This window comes from Protopterus annectens, chromosome 3.part0, assembly GCF_019279795.1.
Source record: "Protopterus annectens isolate FY-2018-M chromosome 3.part0, PAN1.0, whole genome shotgun sequence".
NCBI classification, from domain to species: Eukaryota; Metazoa; Chordata; order Ceratodontiformes; family Protopteridae; genus Protopterus; species Protopterus annectens.
The window spans coordinates 174,245,899-174,269,616 of NC_056731.1; the positions used below are offsets into that span (position 1 = coordinate 174,245,899).

General features: G+C 43.1%; 1 protein-coding gene across 1 annotated transcript in view; it reads left to right on the plus strand.

Annotated features, from left to right (window-relative positions):
- The window catches only part of EXOSC7 (exosome component 7), a 742,094-nt gene that overhangs the window by 703,919 nt on the left and 14,457 nt on the right, over nt 1-23,718 (plus strand). Inside the window, exon 7 of the mRNA XM_044064669.1 lies at nt 624-779. Coding sequence (XP_043920604.1) covers nt 624-779 — 156 coding nt within the window. The remainder of the gene's footprint in view (nt 1-623; nt 780-23,718) is intronic.

Genomic DNA, 23,718 nt, shown 5'->3' on the forward strand with positions numbered 1-23,718 from the left:
ACCTTCAGGAAGAGCAACTGAAATGGCTGCCATTTAGTACACCATGCCTCCATCACTGTGGTTCAGTGGGTGGTGCTAAGATATCTGGAAGGTTTTTCCTCTAATAAACCCTGTAGAAGTTTATATTTATTTTGTGGAGAACCATCAAAAATTCTTGAGGGGAAAAAAAAATGGGATGGTGATGTTGAGCATACACCTTACCTCTAGCAGAGCAAATACTAGCATGAGCCATGGAGAGCATAATTGTAATGATTCTGTATACTGATATTTTTATATCTGTTGCAAAGCAGTGGTCAGGTGATATTCTATTGGTTTATACCTCTTTCTAGAATCCCTCTCAAAGGTTTGAAAATTACACTGAGTATTGAGATATTAGTATTTTTCACTGGGTTTGTGAATCTGTACAGCGACTTAAGATCATGTTCATTTGTATCTTTACTTGACCGAACCAGCAGCTATACTGTCTTCATCAATGACTTGCTGTAATATCTGTTTACATTTTTGTGTAAAGAAATAACATCTTGCCACTATTAGAATTATTTTTAGTGAACCACCTTACATTAGCCATCTTTTACTTGTCTGTAACATTAAATAAATGCATTCCTTGTCTTTTGTTTGGCTAGATTGGTCATCGACATGTAGTGGATGCGACTGCTCAGGAGGAGGCCTGTTCCATGGCCAGTCTGCTAGTGTCTGTAACCAGCAAAGGAACAATTACTTGCTTTAGGAAAGTGGGCTGGGGAAGTCTGGATCCAGAGAGTATCTTTGAGATGACAGAGGTAAGGAAATTCATTAATCATGTAGTTTTTGGATAACTCTTAACTGTAATTTATCCTGTTCTCTTTCTTTCTCTGGGAAATGTCCTACTTGATTTATTGACCCTGCATTCCAGGGGTCACATTATTTGCATCACAGTTTCATCATCATTTTAACATTTTGTGATCCATTGTAGTTCACATACTGATAATATAATCTCAGTTGCCAATTCTTATATCCTTGTGGGTTGTGGGCAGCTGCCTTCACAAAAGTAGTCTAGGTCCTTTTGCTGTGTTTCATATGGTTGCATGATGTAAGTTTTATTTTGTACTAGCAGTGCGTTGTATAATGCTGTTCCAGTGATGTAGTGTTCCCATCAGTGCATCATAAAGCACACACAATTTTTTTCTTCATAATTTATAATTGCCTGCCTTGCTAGTAGTTTGTAGTTTTTAGCAGTTCAGAAGTATATAAATGTCATCCTTTTAAGTAAAATGTTACAACATGAACCTTAAGCAAGCAGGTAGGCGAATGTAGTAGGAAGATGTGCAAGCATAACTGCCAACAGTGTTAAACAGCTGTGTGATACTTTTTTTTGCAGTTTTATTGTTTGTGCTGCTTTCTTCTCTGGCTGGATCATTATCCCGTCAGGGCTGATGCATTGATCAGTGTTACTGGGTGGCATACTGACTGACCACCGAAAGTTACTCCATCTGTTGTTATCCTGATAACCATTTGTGTATGCCTTAGCGTCCGATGTAAACATGAACATCATTGCCTTCCCTTTTTATTATTCCTAGCTCTGAGTCTCTACTTCTGCAAGGATCCATTACCAGCAGGAAGACTGACGCAAACCTCTTTCACAAGCTGGTCCAGCTTGACATATTTTTGAATGCAGGTTGCTGGCTTGATGTGGGAGTAAGAGAAATGCCTCAAATTTCAACACAGCCAGGCTGGCTACAGAGACTCATTTTATGATATGAATAGTGATCTAAACCATGAAACTAAGGTGAATATCCAGCAATTAATCTCTCTGTCATAGTGAGAGAATTACATTAATCAGTCTTTAGATCTAACATTAAGGACCTGTTTTGATTGGTCCTTGGTTAGCTTAATCATTTCTTCTAATCAGAATTCAGAAAATTTGTAAATGATCCCTTATTTGAGAATAAATGCAAACCACTTATTTTGAGTGTCATGATGTCATACACCTCGTACCGTCACCTCTAGAAACTCGCTGTTTTTTGCCAGTTGCACAGTTTACATGACATCTTTGCTGTAATTGGTGAGGTTCCTATTTTGGCATGCATTATAAACAGTGTATGGCTGTCATGTAAGTAGCTGAAAATTATAAAGACATTGTTTTCAGGGGACAAAATAAGCAATGTGAAAAACTGGCACAGTTATCGGAGATTTAACCCTGCCACTTATCAGTGCAGGAGGAAAATTTTGTTGGCCTACCTTGAAATAAAAAAGGTGGTAGCTTTCAAGTACCCCTCACTCTGGGTCAGCTTTGTCCCACCTCAGAGCCCCAGGCATGGGCAAGAACATTGTAACAGAGATGGACACTTAGAAGGGTTAGTACAGTGTTCAGCTGACCTTCCTGTCTCTCAAATGTATATCAATCCTCCACACCGGGAGATGAACCCGTTTCACACCTTGGATGATGCATTGCAAGATGCCAGCACTGCCCAGCCCTTATTAAGTTAGAGTGTAGGACCAACCAACTTAATCATAAAGAGATACCCATCAGCTTATCCTTCACAGAGCAGTAGAACTCAGTGCTGCAGACTTCTCTTTTGGAATATTTCTCAAGCTCTACTTGGCTGGGGATTCCAATTTTGAGAAGGAGCCATGTGGTCATCCTGTAGCAGAACTCCATTCTCTGGCCTAGTCATTCAGAAGAAGTTTGATGTGTAATGGGAACATTTATATATATTTTTTTAATTTTGTACTTTTGTTGAACCAGGATAAAACACTGATGACTGATTTTGAAGCTCAAACTGGGGTAAAAATCCAGCATTAAAAATGACAAGTGAACAAGTTTCTGGAGTGTACATGCAATTTACAATACTTACGCAATAGACAAGTAAGTGGTAAGTAAGCCTTTTCTGTGCATCTGATATTTACAGAATTTCCATAATTGTTTGACACCCAAGACTGAAGTGTTTAACAGATGGCATGCCTTGAGAATTGATTTGCAGGTGCAGTGGTGCAGTCTTTAGAACTGTGGCTTACATGGGGTCCAATATACTCCTGTCTTTCTAACAGGCTACCTTTTGGCTGATGCAATATTGCACACTGCATGCTTGTATCCTGTCTTGTAGTGGACATCAGCCACATACTCACTCTTGCAAAGCCATGCATGAGTTCACACCTGCTGATGGTGGTGTGGTAGTGGAGCTCACACCTGCTGATGGTGGTGGTAGTGGTGGGGGTCAGGACTCCTGGGTAGAGTCAGAGTGCCCAGAGGTTATTGTTTCTGTGAAACAAAAAGGATAATGAATCCAACCCCAGTTCTCCTGCCTGATGACTCCTCCATTTTAGAGATTCTTATGTATATGAAGAACAGCTCAGATTGGTCTTGTACTGCTATCCTATCCTCTCAGACATTTCTTGCTGCATATCTGTGGAAGGCATTTGAGGAGCCCCTTGCTCATTCCTCCTGTGTTGCCAGTAATCAGGGATGCTATGCAAGCTCCCCAATCCTCTACCCCTTCAATTACTAAGAAGACAGATACCCTGTACAAGCTGCCATTCAAGTGGTAGGACCCCTTACTAAATTTCTTCAGACTGACTGTTGTCTGCTCTTCAGTCCAGTGCAAGTCTAAGGGACCATAGCAGCTGGCCACCAATCTTCCTGAAAAAGTGTCTATTACTTAGGAAAAGCTTGGTAAGAAAATTTTGTCATTCACTGCACTGCATAATAATCGCATAGTAGTGACCTGATTTGAGCTTATAAAAGCTTTAAAGGTGAGGTGTTGAGGGCCACCATGGGAATGTGATTAATTTCATGTGATCAGCCAACTAGTAATGATAGCATGAATGTGATTATAGGACTACATTGTGCTAGTCTAAAGAGGAATTTATTTCCCACTAAGGTGGTCAGGCTTGAACTAAACTTCCAAAGTTATCAGGCTGTCTCAAAAAAAATTTTGGAAAACGTGTCTGTGGCTAAATCAACTAGTTTTGAGGTCCTAGGTAACTTCTGAAGCTTTATTCACTATAGCAGTCTTCATGAGACATCCTGCCATGCAGGCAGTCTGTGATCTAACTGTCTAAAGCTCTTCCCCTCACTACTGCTTCAGACAGTACCATGCTTCTGGTACCAGGACATTGGGGTGATATGAAGGGTGCTTTAGCTGCTGCTGATGTATTTTTTTTTGTAGGTGCTGCATTTCCTTTCCATACTTCGACCCTCCTCCCCCAAAAAACAAACTGTTAAATCTGTACCTCATTGCCCATGCACACGGGTGTAGGAAAACCATTTTGTTTAGTGCCCCACTCACAGCAGCCTGAGATGTTTACCTGCAGAGTCAGGTTCCCTTTTAGCATGCCCCCTGCACACATATGCACATTTTCTTTATTTTATGTCATTTACTTGCAGAACTCGTTCTGTGTGATGTGTTGCATCTGGCAAGCTCTGGGTGAACAGGTCCAAGCCAGTATTTGATTCCTGTCTTATATACACAACCCTACTTTGCTCACTTTTATATTCTTTTGATAGACCATCAACTCCCTTTGTCAAGCACTGCTCTGCTTATTCTTCTGATAAGTGGCTGCCTGACCTTATCTTTCATCAGTTCCCTGGCAAACTTCCATTTCTTGTAGTGATCTATTCTGGATCATATGCCCTTATGCTAGGGACACTGCTTTTAAATTTATCTAAGATCCCTTGGCATGTCTCTCCCTTCCCTTCATGCAGTTTTGGAATTTCGGGTACTCTGAAGCACTTGCTTAATATTTTTAAGTATGGCAGAAGCTGTTGCTGCCTCTTTCAGGTGATTTCAGGCCTTCGTACTACAGTGTTTCTAGTTTTGTCTCAATTCTTCTTTGCTTCCCGATTTTAGTGCTCTGCCCTGCCCAGAGGGGCAGGTAAGTGTCTCTTCAACTAAATAGTCCTGGTACCTGCTGTGAGAGTAGAAGAAAAAATTATATTTGGAATTATCTGATGAAAATACCACCTTATTTGATGTAGCCGTCCTGTACTTTAATTTGTTGTGCTGATGCTCTTGATTTATCACATCTGTTGCCCTTTTTTTTTTTTTTTTGAAGCGGAGGCCTGTTGGTTTCCAGTAGCAAACCTAACTTTATTTATATGACATTTGTTGACCGAGGTAGTCCGACTGAGCTTGTGCCCTTTTTCGGATGAAGCCTGGGGAGAAAAGCTCCACCATACAAAATGTATAGAATACTCACAGTATGGGTTAAACTAGAAGAAAGTAACATGCAAGTATTTAATATGTAGTACAGCTTGCTAGAAATATATAAAATCACAAAAAAGCTATTATAAAAATAGGGAAAATATTTAACATTGTACGAATAAGGAAAAAATTAAGGAAGAGGCCATTAAAAAAGGGAAGTGAGTATAGAGGAGCTAAGTAGGAGCAGAGTTAGAGAAAAAGGAGAATTAAGGTAAATGTCAGGAATGGTAGTTACAGCAGTTAGTTTGGTAAGTAAATAGTGTGAGGGGAAGTAAGAGTAGGAGGTGGAAGAAAGAAGAGGTGATAGTTGAAGATATCTAGGAGCAAAGAGACTAGGAGGGGAAAGGAGAGAAGGTTGAAATCTGAGGATTTTGTATGAAACTGAGTAGAGGGACAGGGTTTTTAGCCCGTCAGTGTAAGATAGATGTTTGAGGGCCTGGATTCTCCTGGTGAGGAACCTCTGTGGTCTGTCCAGCTGCTGCATGTGCTTTGCGAGTAGGGTTGCCAACACTTTAAAGACAAAATCCAGGACAATGGCTATCTGAGCGCCAATGGAGCGAGGAAAATTTTTTTTATGAGGGAGGGGTCTCCAGGGTATCACCCCTGGGAAAATTTTGTAATTTTGCATTATAAAATGCGTGTTTTAGAGCAGATTTGTAACAGTTTTATAGTGTACAAACCTGTCACATAACTGCTGTAAAATATGTATTTCTATCAAATTATGCTTTTTTGCTTATTGGAATGGATATCAGGTATTCTAGAAACAAACAGTAAGCCTACAGTAACATCCGCCACGGCCAATGAACATATCCAGGAACAAGTGGCCTAACAGCAACTTGAGACAGATAATTAACCACTTAATAGTTTCATTTTGACTAGTCCAGTATTATAGCAGTGTCTATAATTCAAACAATAGTACAAGCAAATGTCAAGAGCTATTCTGCATATTGCACCAAAGGACTAGGTTTGCTACAGTGAAGAGTGAAAAAATAGTAATGGCAGTAAGTAAGAAAACAGCTAACAACAACTACACATGCAAGGAACCACAAACAGAACTACAGGTGAAAAAATAATACTAGGCCTAATAACGTTAGGTAAGACTTAGTCTATTTCTTTGGTATGGTTTCACTCCGTTCATTGGGTGCTTTCTCCAGTAATATTTCTTTCTGCTAACTGCCAACAGCAGCTTATTGTCATGCAAGATAAATTCATAAAACTCACTGCAAGTCGTGCTGTAATTCAGGAAAACCTGCAGTTCGGCTTTCACCAAAGCAGCTGTGGCTCTATTTCATTCTGAACTGCACTTTGTGTTCATCAATGAAAAAACACTTTCTGGAAAGGCATTGCTCCCAGGCAATGACAACGCGTCTGACACAACATTAAACAAGTTAACTGGAAATACTTCAGTGGTACGAGCCACACTGAAAAACTTCTGCCACTTGTCACATGGTGATGGCAGAGTCGAATCTGCAACAATTCGTGTCCAGCTTTCTTTAGCCTTGCAGAATTTATTGTACAATGCATCCAAGTCAACTTCCTGCATTAAGTCCATGGCAGCGCATGCAGTTTTTACATGTTTAAATTCTGGTGGTTTGCTGAGCGCCAAGTGACTTAGTGCAAAAGTGATATCTTCTGACTCTGAGAAATTAAACCACTTGTTCAGGTACATCAAACCCTTTTCGAGAGCAGTGCAATAATTATCCATGATAGACACCTGGAATGGCTGCATATCTTTAATTTCAAGAAGAGCATGTGTTTTGGATCCAAAAAACTTAATTGCTATGTGTGATTCAATTTTTGTTCCCAAGTCTTGCATTACCAGAAACAGCTCAATGAACATAAAATGTTCCTCTTCCACTTTCTGAACAGATGATTCAAAAATGCTGTAGATATTTTTCATAAAGCATAAGTAAGCTTTCTTGATGTTGGTCTTCAACGATTCACGATCATGTGCGTCTTCTACTATGCCTAGATTTGCATGAACTCTCTTAGGGCATTCACTGCCTAGAGAAATGAAATATGAAACGATCGCTGGCCAAGATTCCAATAACTATTGACAGCGGGACCCAGAGACAGCCATCTGGTTGGTACATTTCAGTAGTTCATGGTACTCCAGAAAACTTTTGCAGGTCTATTCTGCAGTTTGCTGATGCACTGAAGTGAATATAAATGGACATCACAGTTGTTTCAACATCACAGTCCAGTTTGTCCGTTACCTTCTTTAGCCCATTATGAATCACGTGTGCATTGCAGTTAGTTTTGATGATCTTGTTGTTTCTTTTCAGCAACTTTGTGAAGTTTGACTGCTTGTGCCATGTAAATGACACTGATATTGGCTTAATATGATATGTACACAATGTCAAGACCATTGTCAGCCAGGACCAGAAATATGTTCGGTACAAAAGTAGAATACTCATTGTTGAGCTCAACAAAGTGAAGAAGTTTTTTGTTAAAGCCGGTTTCCACAGTAAAATATTAGACACATACAGGAAACATCTTGCAGTTCTTCAAATTTGATGCATCTGTCCACAGAAAATCTCGATGTGTTGTTAGTCAAGTCCTTAACGATTGATTCGATTGACTTTGGAGCGAGGACACCGGTTACCAGCATGTCTGCCTTAGTGCAGCCATAGGTCATCTTCTTGCAAGTGGTGGAGTCTGGATACAGCTGGTGATCAAGCTTAGCTCCACAGTCTGCAGCATTGTAAGAAATATGATGGCACATGGCCTGATATATTCTCGCCAACTCTGCTACCATTGCCTGTTTATCAACTCCAGTTGACAATGTTGCTCGCTTGACAAAAACTGTCAATAGCAGCCAATTTCATGGAACAGTGTGCTTTTATGTGAGTCTGTGAATGGCTATGAGTTAGCAAGTCACTTTTTCCACTGTATGACACTGATAAGCTCTTTTTACAAACCGTGCAGTGAGCAGTGAACACGTCCTGGACCGCTTCACACCATGCAAAATCCTTTTGCCATTTGTGATGAAACCTTGACATTCTATGTTTACCTTTCCCTGCCTTTACCTTCATGGGTGGCATGGCCTGCAATCCTGGTCTGAATCACTGTCCATGCTTGAAGTGCTTTCACTCGTATCCAGTAAGAGTGGAACACTCAGCAAAATATGCTCAGTGTCACAAAATTAAATGAATAAGACTAAAATAGTAAACAGCAGAAATGGAAACAGAAGCATCTGAAGTAGGATATTCATTTGTCTGCAACCTGTGGGTTATGGATCCGATATCGGATCCGAACCAGCATGGTTTTCCAGCTATGGATCCAAGCTCTCAGCTCCTCCCCTCACCCATAATGCCCTACTCTACCCTCATGACCTCAGATCTCGTTTGCCGCGCATGGTGACTGGATTGGTTTCTAAAGCTCTCAAGCTAAGTGCTAGTTTTCTACTGTTAATATTAGAATTTTGAAGTTTTTTTATTAATTTTTGTGTGAAAGTGTAGGTTTACCCTTTTATATTTTTACTTTTAGAGTTAATCTAAAATTATTTCCCTCCCCTCGCTGTTGGCGTAGTGTGTGTGTGTTGGGCCTGTGTGTGTATATTGTTTAGTTACTTTAGTTTAGTAACTCCTTTATAGATTGGGATGGCTGAACAGCCTAAATCTATATTTTCTAAATGCTCCGAGTGTGGCCATAAGCTTTCCCCAGCTGATGGCCACACTCGGTGTGTTAGATGCCTGGGGGTTGAACACCTCACATCTGGATGCTCCATTTGTGCAGGGTTCAACCCCAGGGCACTGAAGGAGCGGAGGTCCAAGCTTGTTTTGGCGGGCCTCTTACCGCCGGACTCGGCTCCGACCTCCGCTCCTTCGGGAGTAACCGGGCCTTCGGTTCCTCCCTCCGTGGCACCCCCCCCTCCTCCTGGGACTCAACCTCCCGTTTCTGGTTCGGAGGAGAGGGATGCTAGGAAAAAGGACCGGAGGGAGAAGCACCACAAGCGGCGGGCCGAGACCTCTGTTTCGGCCCTGCCAGCCAAGCGGGCTTCTCCCCAGGCTCCGTTGTCGGCTCGGTCTCCTCCTTCTCGGCTCCGGTCTCCAGTGTGCTTTTCACCGGGACCTGAGGAGGAGGAGACCCGATCTCCGTCGAGGCTATCGAGGAGGCACTCCAGGCCTACCTCGGTAGCCTCGTCGAGATCTACGATAGCTCGGATGCTGATCTGGACCGGATGATGAGAAGGTTCATCCAGGCCCAGATGCAGATGGGAGTGCTCTTGCCTCCCCTCTGGGGAGCTCAACACCCTTTTCAAACCTATTGCTCCTTCTCCGACCCGCTATCAGGGTTCGGAGCAGCTGGAGCCGAGCAGCCGGGCGGGGTGGGTCGGCGCCGATAGTACTGGTACCGGATCCGACCCTGCCCTCGAGTGCATCGGATCCGACCTCGGAGCCTGGATCCGAGCCTCGGATCCGGGGATCAGTGCTCCTTGGCGCAGTCTGTGTCGGAGCGCACTGTCCCTTCGGATCCGCGCGCTTCGGCGCCGGCTCCGATCCACTCTTCAGATCCGAGGGGGAGCTGATTGTCGGATCCTTTGGTCGAGGTCGGCTCCCGGCGTTGATGTAGTGGAGAGGGCCCTGTTGAGGGTCTCCGGACCCCGGCACTTGTTCGGCTCCGTCCCGCGCTCCCTCTGCACTGGGCCAGGCTTCCACCATCCGGCCCTTGGGACAGCCCGCTTCTGTGCCCCAAGTTGCTCCAATGGAACAAGTTGCTGCTTGCGAGGAGTCCTCTGACAGCCCCCCAGAGGATGTCCCTCGCAAGCATACGTGCAAAAGGAGGCACATTGACTCCCCCGCGTCTCTCACGGACGACACGGACTTCGAGGAAGGGGAAGGCTCCCCACGGTCACCCCCCCGAGGATGTCTCATTTGGAGACATCATGGAAATGCTCCGTATAAGGGGGGGGTGGTCTGCCCCCAAGTCTTCCTCGGACGAGTCCGTGTTCTTGGAGGCATTTGAAGCGGGCCCGTCTACCTCTTGGGTGTCCCCCCCTGCCGACCCCCTGGTGGACCTCATTACCACCAGGGCGTGGAAGGAACCGGACACCGTGGAGCCAATTCCTAAGAGGCCCGATAGGATCCTTAGCCCACCGTCTGACCGTGCCCATTGGAGTAAGGGGCCTCCGGTAGATGCCATGTTGACGGCGGCCACCAAGAGGGAACTTGCTCAGGAGAGTCCCTCAGTCCATCCCCCGAGCAAGGAGTCTCTGATGATGGACCGCTTGGGGAAGCGGATGTTTAGTTCAGCGACCTTCTCTGTAAGGGCGCTGAACTACTTGGCACATGTCATTAGGATGCAGCGAGATCTCATTAAAGAATATGCTGCATCTCCCCCAGAGTCCATGTCGGAGGAGGACAGAGTTTTGCACTCCACCCGTATGGCCACTCTTAGGTCAGTTACTAATACCTCTATGCGGCTACTCTCCCACGCTACGGAAGGCGCCGCTAGAGCTGCGGGGGCAGGCCTAGTCACTAGACGTCAGGCCTGGCTCCGTCACTGCGATTTTTCTGAGCCCTTCAAAGCGTCATTTGCGAACGCCCCCTTTGATGGTTCTGCTCTCTTTGGCAAAACCGTTCGCGAAACGTTGACCCAGAGCGAGAAGGACGGGAAGACGCTGTCTGCCGTCGGAATCCGCTTCTCTGCACCCCAGAGGCCCTACTCTAGGAACCAAAAGGGTCAGAAGAAGATGTGGTTCCGGAAGTCGCAGCAGTCCCAGCCTGCTCCGGACAACCAGTCCTTCCGTGGCAGAGGAGGACAGGGAGGACGCCGCCCTAGAGGCAGAGGGGCTCCCAGAAACTTCGGGTCCAGGGAACCCTTCTCTGAACGGCCCGTGCAGCAACCCTGAGGGGTTGCCCGACTGCTCCACTCTGGAGGCAGTCGGGGGACGTTTTTCGGGGCACCTAGCGGCATGGGAGTCCATAACATCAGACCGCTGGGTTCTCCAAATCATATCCAGAGGATATCGCATCCCTTTCCTTCACCTTCCAAAGTTGAAGTCCCTCCCAGACGTCCCACCCGGTCAATGGGAGGCCGCTTTGGCAGAAATTGGCCATCTGCTAAAGAAAAGAGCCATCCAGCCCGTCCCCCCAGACCAGATCGGATCAGGGTTCTACTCCAGGTTCTTTTAGTGCCAAAGAAGACGGGGGAACTAAGACCAATCCTAGACCTCTCTCTCTTGAATCTGGCAGTCCCCAAAGAAAAATTCCGAATGGTCACTCTACAATCTATTCTCCCCCTTCTGGGAGAAAATCACTGGATGTGCTCGATAGACCTCAAGGACGCGTACTACCACATCCTGATGGACAGGCGCTCCAGGAGGTTCCTCCGCTTCCGGCTGGGAGCCAGTCACTACCAGTTCCGGGTCCTTCCCTTTGGTCTCACCACAGCCCCCAGGGTGTTCACCAAAGTATTAGCAGTGGTTGCGGCCCACCTGAGGCTTCAGGGGGTGCAGGTCTTTCCCTACCTGGCTTCTTACCGCCCCAACAAGGCATCTACTTTCATTGGCGCGAGACTCCTTTCTCCATCTTGCTCCTTTTCTGGGCATTACAATAAATACAAAGAAATCCAACCTGGCGCCCACACAGCTCTTAGATGTTATAGGGGCCAGGCTAGACACAAGGAGTTTACGAGCCTTCCTCACTGCGGACAGAGTTCAAAATCTGCAGCTCCAGGTGCGGGCCATTCTCCACTCAAGTTCTGTTCCGGCGGAGTTGGTCCTGAGGGCTCTAGGGTCCATGGCATCTGCTATAGCACTTCTTCCTCTTGCCAGGCTCAATATGCGCATTCTACAGTGGACTCTCTTAGTACAGTGGTCATACCTTGCTCTCCCCATGCATCACCCCATTGCGATCAGCAAGGCTTGCAAGCGGTCCCTCTTGTGGTGGCTTCACTCCCCGGATCTCCACAGGGGCCGCCCATTTTGTGCTTCTCCCCCTCTCGCCACGGTGACCACGGACGCCTCCCGCCTCGGGTGGGGGGGGCACTTTGCGGGCCGGACCGTCCAAGGCACGTGGAACGATTCAGAGACCTTACTGCATATCAACGTTCTAGAGATGAGAGCAGTGCTCTTAGCGTTGCTAGCACTTCAGGACTTTCTTCCCTTGGGAACAATTGCGATTCAATCGGACAACATGTCTGTGGTCTGGTACATCAACAAGCAAACAAGGTCTTACCCTCTTTGTCGAGAAGCCATGAGAGCCTGGGAATGGGCAATCACCACCAACCGCTTTCTAATAGCAACGCACATTCCGGTCGGTCCAACATCCTAGCGGACAAGCTCAGTCGCACCATTCTGACCCCTTACGAGTGGTCTCTCAATTGTCAAGTAGCGGAACGCATATTCGCACGGTGGGGAACTCCTTCATGCGATCTTTTTGCCTCTCCCTCCAACACCAAGTGCGACAGTTTTTCGCTCTGATACCTCCTCCCGGAGGTTCCCAAGAGACGCTCTGGTGCATGCTTGGCCACCCGGTCTTCTGTATGCTTATCCACCCTTGCCTCTGATGCTCCAAGTTCTTCAGTGGGTTGCAGAATGATTCTCATTGCTCCGTTTTGGCCTCGACAGATCTGGTTCCCCTTCCTAAGGTCTCACTCGGTGAATCCTCCTTGGATTCTAGATCCCATTCCGGATCTGATATCCCATCCATCCTGCATACCTCCTCCGAATCTGGACAACCTGAAGCTGACCGCTTGGCTGCTCCAGTTCCACTCTTGATCAGGACTCCCGGTATTTCGTCACCTGTTAAGGCAATTCTGGTGGCAGCTCATAAACCGTCCACTAGGAAGGTCTACCGCAGCAAGTGGAAACGGTTTTCTTTGTGGGCGGAGCGGCAAGGCCTGAATCCCTTCACGGTTCCTCTCCCATTAGTGCTTGACTTTCTAACCACTCTTTTTAATGATGGTGCCAGCAGTTCCACAGTCAAAGTACAACTGGCGGCAATTTCTCATTATCACATTGGCCATGACTCTAATCCTCTTATGTCAGCCAAATTGTGTAAAATTTTTCTTAAAGGTACTTTTCTTCTCAGGCCCCCTGTAAAACAAGCGGTTCCTCCTGGGGACCTCTCTTTGGTTATACCGGCATTGACCGGCCCCCCCTTCGAGCCAGCAGCTACGGTGGATCTCAAATTCTTGTCTTACAAGACAGCCTTTTTGGTAGCCATTACATCGGCCAAGAGAGTTTGTGAGCTTCAAGCATTATCAGCTAAACCTCCTTACTTGGTATTTCATCCGGACCGTGTCTACCTCAGGACCAACCCGTCCTTTCTTCCTAAAGTCACTTCTGAAGCAAACATCAATCAATCCATTAACCTCCCTGTTTTCTTCCCTAAATATGAAAACAAAGGTGAATATAAGCTTCACTCATTAGATGTTCACAGGCAACTTAGATTTTATCTAAACAGGACGGCTGGTCATAGGCAATCCGACCAGTTGTTTATTTCCTTTGCAAAATTTAATTTGGGCAAGCCAATTTCTAAAGTTTCTCTGTCCCGCTGGATTTCACAGTGCATCTTATTGGCTTATCAAGCTTCAGGAAGGCCGCACCGGAGGGTGTTCATGCCCATTCAACCCGGTCAGTATCTACCTCGGCAGCCTTCAAGGCTAGGATTCCTCTAGATGATATTTGTGCAGCAGCCACGTGGGCTTCATCTCATACTTTTATTTCCCACTATAAGTTGGATCTTGCATCTAGGGTAGAGCATCCTTTGGCTCAGGTGCTCCGGAATATCCTTCCATGATGGCCGCCCAAGATTCAGGTAGCTGGGGACTCTGTCCCACAGGTTGCAGACAAATGAATATCCTACTTCAGATTTAGAAGTTATGTACTCACCATAACGTTCCATCTGAGTAGGTGTATTCATTTGTCTGCAACCATCCCGCCCTCCTATCCCCCTGGCCTTTCAGTTTCCTGCATATTCTATGTTACCCTTTTCAGGGTGTTGTTGCTTTGGCAAACTCGATCTGAGGTCATGAGGGTAGAGTAGGGCATTATGGGTGAGGGGAGGAGCTGAGAGCTTGGATCCATAGCTGGAAAACCATGCCGGTTCGGATCCGATATCGGATCCATAACCCACAGGTTGCAGACAAATGAATACACCTACTCAGATGGAACGTTATGGTGAGTACATAACTTCTAATTTAATGTTATTTAGCAAAGACAAAAAAGTGTAACTTTTATGTACAAACAATTGAAAAATGAATTACTGGTATTTACAGCATGTTTTGAATGCGCAGCATAGGTCTCGACCTCTTAAGGGGCCAATGTGGAATATAGACCCTAGCAATGTGTGACAAATAGTCAAAATGTGGCACACCCTATATTCGCACTGTGTGAAAATGTACCATTTCTTTGTGGCATGGCTGAAATGGTCTTTCTGCCAGAATTGAATATTTCATAGGTTTTGCATCAATTTACACTCCCTAAGTAAGCACAAACCTCTCTATTTGGAGAGGACTGTAACCGCAGTACAATTACTGACTGCACTGTAATTCATTACAAAAGTTACTAGAACATATATTTTTCATCAACCTACATTTATGACACTCTAGAATGGCATTCCTGATTATTCATATTAAAGAAACTGCATCTAACTCAAAATTAAACCAGAACACAGAACAGTCTTGCATCAACTTAAATTTGCTGAGCCGTAAACAACATAAAAATCACTTCTGTTCTACAGTAAGCAGCCACTTCACACACAATTACCCAGTCTGTCTGACTTCTTCGTTAATCAAATGTCAGTAAATAAAATAAATTATATCTGCAGAAACAACTTATATATTGCAATCTCTAACAGAGAAATGCTTCCACTTAGCAGAAAATGATTAAATGACATTAATCAACTATTTAAATAAAAAAAGCATATACCAGTTTTTTTCCAGCTCCATCACAATCCTCTCCTTTAAAAACTAAACATATAAAGTGTTCAGTTACACAAATGATTGTACTGGAGACAACCTGCCCAGTTAGACTTTCCCAGCAATCCTCTATCAAATAAGTAAAATAATAAACAAATATGTAAATGCTAAATTACTTAAGTCAATAACAAATGAGCCGTACTCCTGTCTTGGTATTAGGTGCCATAAAATGTACTTGTGCATAATTAAGTAAAGAAAGCAGCTCTAGATTTCAACTTTCCATCTGCAAAATGTCGAACACTTACAGCTTACCAGCAACTTCAACTATGAAACTTGCAGGATGGTTATAATGCATGTATTTATAGTTATAAAAAGTACTTTTGATCATACCTCTCAACTGTCCCTGATTTTGCCTCAAATCTTAGCTCGGTCACTCTTAATCCTGTCTAAAACTGGTTAACTTTTGGAGAAAAAGTGCTGAGCTAGACTTAATAAATAATAACAATAATTAAGAGTTATAGACTTCTTTTACTTCAGAAAATGTATAATAACTCATGTTAATAGTATTAACATTTTAAGTGTCCTTGATTTATTTCTGGATTTGTCCCCGACTCTGGTGAGATTTGTCCCTGATTAGTTGAGAGCTATGATTGTGATGAATTGATATGATTCCGGATTATTTATCCTGGATATGTAAAAAAAAAAAATCTTAAATCTAACTTAACACTAACTGTGTGACAGACGCTATCAATATGGAACAAAGTTAGAGAGATACAAACATCATCTGAAAATCAAATATTCAGTTATGTCAGACATTTTCAGCAAGTGTTAATATTAAATAGCTCACCTTTCTTATTCATTAGTTTGTAGTTATCTTGTTGTAAAGGTGCCAGTCATTGTCACTCGTCACTTCTTCAACTCTAGATGTCCACAATTCCCTGTGCTATAGAGAAGGCAGTCAGGATCATGAATAAAAAAAAAAATCCAAATGCAACAACAAAGCCACCAAGGGTATCCAGCAAACGGTTTTCCATAATATCCTTTCCGAAGGTATTGCAGTGGCGCAAAAACTGTAGCAGCATGCCATTGGATGACTTCTGTGTGTGTCCTCATTGGCTCGCTTTGTGTTAGAAGTTATCAGATTTGCTCATATACCTCAATGCCGATTGTTTATAATTGCTGTATATGAGCCAGTCAAAATCACAAAGTGGAACTACCATTGTTTGATGCGGAACAGTGGAAAAGTGACTCTCTGCTATGTAAAGCGGAGCAATCTACACAGTCTGGAGCACCTGACTGGTTAGATGGGCAGTGCAGCAAGTAAACTTCACCTGGTACTGATAATAAAATTTAAGATAAAGTCGATTCTCTGCCAAACCTCAAATCCAGGACTTTTTACATCCTAGACAGGCAATGTCAAGGACACAGAACACAAGACTGAAAAACAGGACTGTCCTGGAAAATCCAGGACTGTTGGCAACCCTACTTGCGAGGTACATCCCGAAAGGGGCATTGTACTTGGTAATAGGCCTTATAAGGGAAGAATACAGGGATATCATGACCACCTTGTCCCTGGATGAGATACCCTTACTTATAAGGTGGGCCATGTAGAAAGCTTTCCGTACAATGGAAGCAACATGGTGGTCAAAAGTGAGGTTGCCATCAACCTGGATGCCCAAATCCCTCACGACTGATTTTGTGCTTAGGATGTTATTAATGTGATAATTTGTGGGGATGTCACTCTCCCCAAAGGGGATGATGATGCATTTTGTGGTATTCAGCTTGAGGCCATGTTTCTGGCACCAGTCATTTGTTTGGGCGAGACCCTGTTGGAGGATGTCCACATCACTAGGGGAATTGATCACAGCACCCAGCTTGCAATCATCTGCAAACTTGGTCAGCCATAGCCCATTGGTTTTGGCCTGCACTTAAGAAAAGTATATCTCAAGTAACAGAGGCCCCAAGACTGATCCCTGGAGTACGCAGCTCTTTATGAGCCTACTACTTTAGGTGGCTTCCCCTGTTTTGACTAGGTGGGTTCTATCAGTGAGCCAGTTTGCTACCCATCTTGTAACATACGGATTGATGCCTAGTTGAGTAAGTTTATCTATTATGCCTGAGTGGGAAATGGTGTCGAAGGCTTTGGCCAAGTCAAGGTAGGCAACGTGTTCCATCTTCCCCTTGTCCGTGGCTTTGGTGACTGTCTCAAAGAAGTCGACCAAATTTAACAGACATGACTTCCCTTTGATGAAGCCACACTGTGTAGGGTCGAGTGTTTGGAGGTTGCCAATGCCCTTGCTAATGAGGTCCATGATAATTCCGCTCCATAGCCTTGCAGATCAGGCTAGTTAGGCTGATGGGTCCATAATTTCCCAGAACAGTGGACACTCCACCATTGTGCACAGGGGTGATGGTGGCTGTCCTACACTCAGCTGGGACGAAGACGGTACTCAGGCTTTGATTGAATAGGGTGCCTAATGGTGCTGCAAGTTCCTGCCGGAGTTCCTGTAAGATGCGGCCAGAGATGTTAGAGTCCCATGGAGGCTGTATTTTTTGCCTTTGAGAGGGCAGTGATGACCTATTCCCCTAGAGATAATGGGAGGGGGGCAGGTACTGGGGATGTCCTAATTTACTGATAGGACAGTGGGGTGAAGTTTTTGCTGAATCTGTTTGCCAACAAGTTAGCTATATCTACGACATTTGTGTATGTGGTGTCCTTAACCACCGGTTCTGAGCAGATCTGGGTTGCTACCTTTGAGATTGCGGACGTATGTGAAGAAGGCCTTATGATTGTCTCTAGTAGATGTAGCCAGTTTGGACTCTATTTACTTCGGAGGATTTCACTAGTGCTCTTATTTGCTTGTTCAGGTTAATGAGAGATTGCTTCCAATTGGGCACTTGCTCCTTCTTGGTCCTGGACAGCAATTTTTTTCCTTTTGTTATAGAGTTTATTTATTGCATATGTCCACCAGACAGGTTTACTCTTCCTTGCTGAGTATGATTTCGTCCGGTCTGGTATTCCTGATTACATGCATCTATATAAATGCTTGTATAGTAATTTGGTGTAGATTTGGACATCGGTGCCAGTTCCTGCAGAGGGGGTGGGGGCTGTGAAGCTATTTATACCACCCCTCAGGAGGTTGTAATCAGCTTTGGAGAAGTTTTTTTGTTTCACCTTGGCTAGAGGGGGAAATTTCTGAGAGCTGTTTTGAAGTCATGAGAGTTGGTAATATGTCTGAGGGCCAAGGGAAGCTTATTCCAAGATAATACAGGAAGGTAGCTGTACAGGTTTTGTCCTAAAGATTTTTTTGGCTTGTGGATCTGCAGGAAAGCTTGTTCTGTGCTTCTGAGGGAGCAAGGTGGGTTATAGAGGGAGACAAGTGAAGAAGTGCAGGAGGAAGATTGATTTAGGATGGTGTGGATGATGAGAAGCTTTATAGATTTGTATACAAGAGATGGTTCGGTAGCTCTAACAGGCTGAGGGTATGGAGTGAAAGATAGTGGTGAGGGTTTGGTAACAGGTTGACTGCGAATCTAGTAAATTTGTTGTATGTGGTTTCAAATTGGGATAGAAGAGAGGCTTGTAAGTTAATAAGGATTTGAGAAGAGTAGAAGAGGTTAGGAAAGCCTGGGTTAGTGAAATTCTAGAGTTGGGGGTAAGGAACCTTTTGTTCCTATAAAGAAGGCCAAGTTTTTGGTAGGTCTTTATACAGTGGTGTACATGGAGGTTACATTTAAGTTGGTCGTCAACAATTACTCCAAGGGTTCAGATGAGATAATAGTGTTAAGGGAGGAGATGGTAAAAGAAGGTTTAAGATGATAGGAAGATTTAGGAAGGAAAAGGAGGAGTTTTGTCTTTTTAGGGTGTAGAATGAGTTGATTGCAGATGATACACAAATAGATGTTGCCTCTAATGTACATATTTCATCTGTGGTATTAACAAAAGAAGGGTGAATTATTAAATAAAGGTACTGGATTTATTCCATGCTCCTCAGTGTCTGAACATATCTTTGCACAAGATGTCATTTCCTTTTGCAGGACTTTGAATTTGAAATTATATTTTGACCAAACACTGGTTAATTCAGGTTCTCAAGGATTTAGGTTTAGATCATCTTCCTTTATGCCTCCTATGAATAAATGTTATGTTTCAAAATTTAGTGTTGAAGGATTTACATTTTTCATGCAACTCACAAACAGGGTAGGAAGGATAATTTGTCAAATGCGCAGAGATGAGCTTTGTGCAAGTCAAGTCAAAATAGGCAAATAGTTATTAATCAAGATGATAAAGGAGGAGTGGTCATTGTATGAAATTGGGAAATGTACTAAAATTAAGCTATTAGTCAATTATCGGATCATCAATTTTATCAGTTGATGCATCTGGATCCTACATCAGTCTTTAAAAAAGAGATTGATGACTTCTTACACATGGCATTGGAAGAAGGTATTATCCCTAAAGAAGTAATACATCATCTCACAGTGTTAAACCCTACTAGACAGATTTTTTTATGTTACCCAAAATTCATAAAAACATTGAGAGGCCTCCAGGCAGACCAAGAGTTTCAGAATGGGAAACCTTAACAGAACCTCTTTCAGCTTTTTTGACCAGATATTTGAAACCTTTATTGGTATATGTCCATTCACATATTCAGGATACCACCGAATTTCTCAATATTATTAATAAGATGCAAATTGAGGATGGATGGTTGTTGTGTACATTGGATGTATCAGCGCTATATACCAATATTCCTCACTGGACATGTCTTTTGGCTTTGGAATACTGGTTAGTGCAGGTTTAACTGAACATGTTCTCACAAAAATTGCATTTTATTTTAAAAATCAGTGTTAGTTACAATTGAAAGGAACTGCTATGGGGGCCTCATTTGCGCCCATTTACGCAGATCTCTTTATGGGATATATAGAAGAACAACTGATTTATGATGGGTGCCATAATATCTTTCTAGGTTCAATGGATATTTGGTACCGTTATTTGGATGACTGCTGGTTTGTATGGTGTTCTGATGTGGTTTAAGTACATGAATTTGTAAAATATTTGAATGAAAATAAGTGGGGTATCAACTTTAGGGTGAACTGTCATACTAAGTCTATTACATTTTTGGATGTAGAAGTTACCGTAAGGAATGATCCATTTTTGGATGTAGAAGTTACCGTAAGGAATGATGGTACTCTACAAAGTTCAATATTCCGAAAACATCCTAAATTTAACACATTGTTGCATGCCACCAGCTGTCATTCAAAATCTATGATTCACAACATTCCTAAATACCAATTTTTGAGACTTAAAAGAATATGTTCATCAACTGAGGATTTTGGTATTCGGGCTCAGGAAATGGTTCGTAGATTTTCTAATAGGGGATGTTCAAGGTGGAAGGTTTAACAAGCTCTCTTTTCTACTGAAAAGGTCCGTAGGTCTGAATCATTGAAGTATCAAGTAAAAGATGATTCCAATAAACAATCTATCAGGTTTATTATGAATTATGGGAACAATACATCTTTTTTGATGGGGGTAATACATAGACATTGGGATGTACTATGTATGGATGAGAAGTTACAGGCGTTAATACCATCTAAATGTTTTGCTTGTAGAAAAGGGAAGACGATGGCTGGTTGGTTTAACCATTATAAAAAATGTTTCAGTATAGGTCGTGCAAGTTTACTATCAGCTTTGGAAGGGAACAAACTTGTGGGTTTGTTATCCATGTGGACATTGCAGTTTTTACAGATTTGTTCAAAAAGATAAATGTTTCCTTCTTCAAACTGTTCAAAAGTTTTTGATATTTTGATTCATGGTAATTGTAGTAGGGATTGGGTTGTATATCTGGCTAGATGTACGTGCTCGGCTTTTTATGTGGAGCAAACATCACGGCCCTTTAAGTTGAGAATATCTGAAGATTTGAATGACATTAGATGTGCCAGAAGTACTAATGCTTTATATAAACACAGTCTGAAACATATTACTGCCAGATTTTCATTTATTATTAATGATAAAGGGAGGGGTTGTAATATGCAGAAGGATGGATGGCACTCCATGTTAAATTACAATGAACAAATGTGGATTATTAAGTTGGGGGCTTTATTTCCCCAGGACTTAATGAGCAATTGTAATAGCCAATAGGATTTGTATAATGGGTATATATCGATGCGATACACATGTATGTTATTGTTGCACTGATGAAGGCTGACTGCCGAAACCTGTATGCTTAACTTTCACCCTTGAGGTGTTTGGTGTGCTTTTATGTCTAAGTTTAAAATGATGTAAACTTTTTATGCAAGAGCGCGGATTTGGAGTGCTGGCCGCCTTTTGATTTTCTTTGGTTTGGTAAGCCAGGTTTCAGTGAAGTTGAAGGACTTTTGAATAAGGGTAAGCAGGTCAGAGGGGGTTGTCAGCTATGGTGATGATGGTGGAGTCATCTGTATATTGTATGAGGGATGACTGCGGGCAGGATGTGTAGAGTTGATTAGTAAAAATGTTAAAAAGAAGGGGGCCAAGAATTGAGCCTTGTGGAACTCGCATTTTTATAGGAAGGAAGGGAGAAAGAGTTGAGACCCAGTTGACAGTTTGCTGTCTGTTGGAGAAATAGCTGGGAAACCAAGTGATAGTAGTATGGAAGAGATTAAGTTGAGATAGTTTGGAGAGAAGGATGGAGTGAGACAGTGTCAAAGGCTTTTGAAAGATTTAAGAAGAGGCAGGAGACCAGTTTATTATTGTCTCTGGCTAGAGAGACTGAGTTAGTGAAGGAAAGAAGTGTAATGGTGGTGCTATGGTGAGGGCAGAAGCCTTGCTGTGTAGGGGTGATGAGGTTTTCTTGAGTGTGAAAAGACATGAGTTGCTTGTACACACAGTGGTCAAGAATGTTGGAAAGGAGACAGAGTATAGCAATTGGGTGACAGAGTTAAACAGAGTTTCCACCTTTATGGATCGGTATGGTATGGAATTTCTTCGAGAGTGGGGACAATTGATTCATGGATAGAGCAGTTGACTGGGTATGCTATGGAGTTAGTAGCAGTCTTTAGGAAGAGAGGTGGCAAATTGCCAGCAGAAGAGGAACAAGGTTTAAGTTTCAGGAGACAATCCCATTCCTTTCAGCTACATTAAAAAAATGAGAAAGAAGGTGGTTGTGTAGCTGAGAGGTGGCAGAAGGTGGGGGATTATTAGGGTGAGATGTCATTGGTTTACTAATGGTATCTATGAAGTAGGAAAGGAATTGAAGGTAGGCAGTTTCCTGGGGTGAGTTGTCTGGGCATGGATTAGGAGTTGAGGGGTTATCAGGGTGAAGAATATGGTTGATAATGTTCCAGATTTTTTGGGGATTTTTAGATTGTGTTTGGGGTGTGTGGTAGAAATTTTTTGTCAAGTTTTGTGTGTTTTCTGGCCAAGTTACAGAGTTCTTTATATTTTTGGTAGTGTGTGAATTATTTTTTTACCCAGAGTTTCCATGAGGAGTCTGTGTTATGCATGAGAGAGAGAGAGTTAACTTGGAGAGCCAGGGGGAAGAAAGAGATTTGACTCAACAGTCCTAGGAGGGGCTAGGAGGTTAGAGTGTTTAGGAAGATGGTGTTGAATTGAACTGCATCGTCAGGAGAGAGGTGGTAGAGGAAGGACCAGTCAATGTCAGATAAATAGTAGTTGAATGTGTCAGGGTTGAAGTTAGTGAGTTTACTGCATTCCTTTAATTTGTGAGGGTGATGGTGGGAAGAGAATATTTGGATGCGGACAGGGGAATGATCACTAATAGAGTCTGGGAGGGATTCAAGGTGGTAGTAGAGGTTGGGATGAGACTAAAATCCAGGCAAGAATAGAACTGGTATTTGTATATTTGTGAAAAGTGGGAGAGGAGATAAGTTAGGTATAACCATAAAGGTGAATGCTAGTGGTTGAGGAGTAGGAGGTGAGGGACAGCCAGTTAATATTGACATTGTCTGCTAAGATAGTTTCATTAGTTGTAGTGTCAGATCTCCACTGAAGAATCTGTTCAAGTAAAGAAATGTTATCTCCAGGGGGTATATAGATTGCAGCAACTGTTAGGGTTTTGTGATTTAGTTTACAGTTAGCCAAGATGACTTCAGCTGGGAAGAAAAAGGGCGGTGAGTTAGAGAGGATAAAGTTAGGTGGTCAAAGTATATAATGGCAATACCTCCTCCTTTTTATGAGATCTATCATGGCATAAGATGCTGTAGCTAGGGGGAGGAATTGTGTGTTAGTGATATAAGGTTTCAACCAAGTTTCTGACATAGAGATTGTCAAGGGAGTATTAAGATATCCAAGAGTGAAATTCAGTTGATTTGTTAAGAATGCTGTGTTATGTGTATGCTGATTGAGTAGAAGGAGATTCGTTTGTGACTAGTTATATGGTTGTTGCAGAGGTGTAAGAGTTGTGTTGATAAGAGTAGATGAGTTGTGCGGGCCAGGGTTTCGATGAATGTCACCTGCAAGTCTAAGGGTATTGCAAAGGTAAAATATAAGTGAAGTAATGGGATAGAGTGGGATAGGTTTTAGTTTGTATTTGTGTTGAGGAAAAGTGTTGGGAGGGAGTCTGAATTTGGGGAGAGTATGTTCAGTAAAGGAAGAGAGAGTGATTTTTGTAGAGAAGAGTCACCTTTTGCTTCCAAAATGTTAGCTCTTCACTACTTTTCCGATGTTTAGGTTCATAGG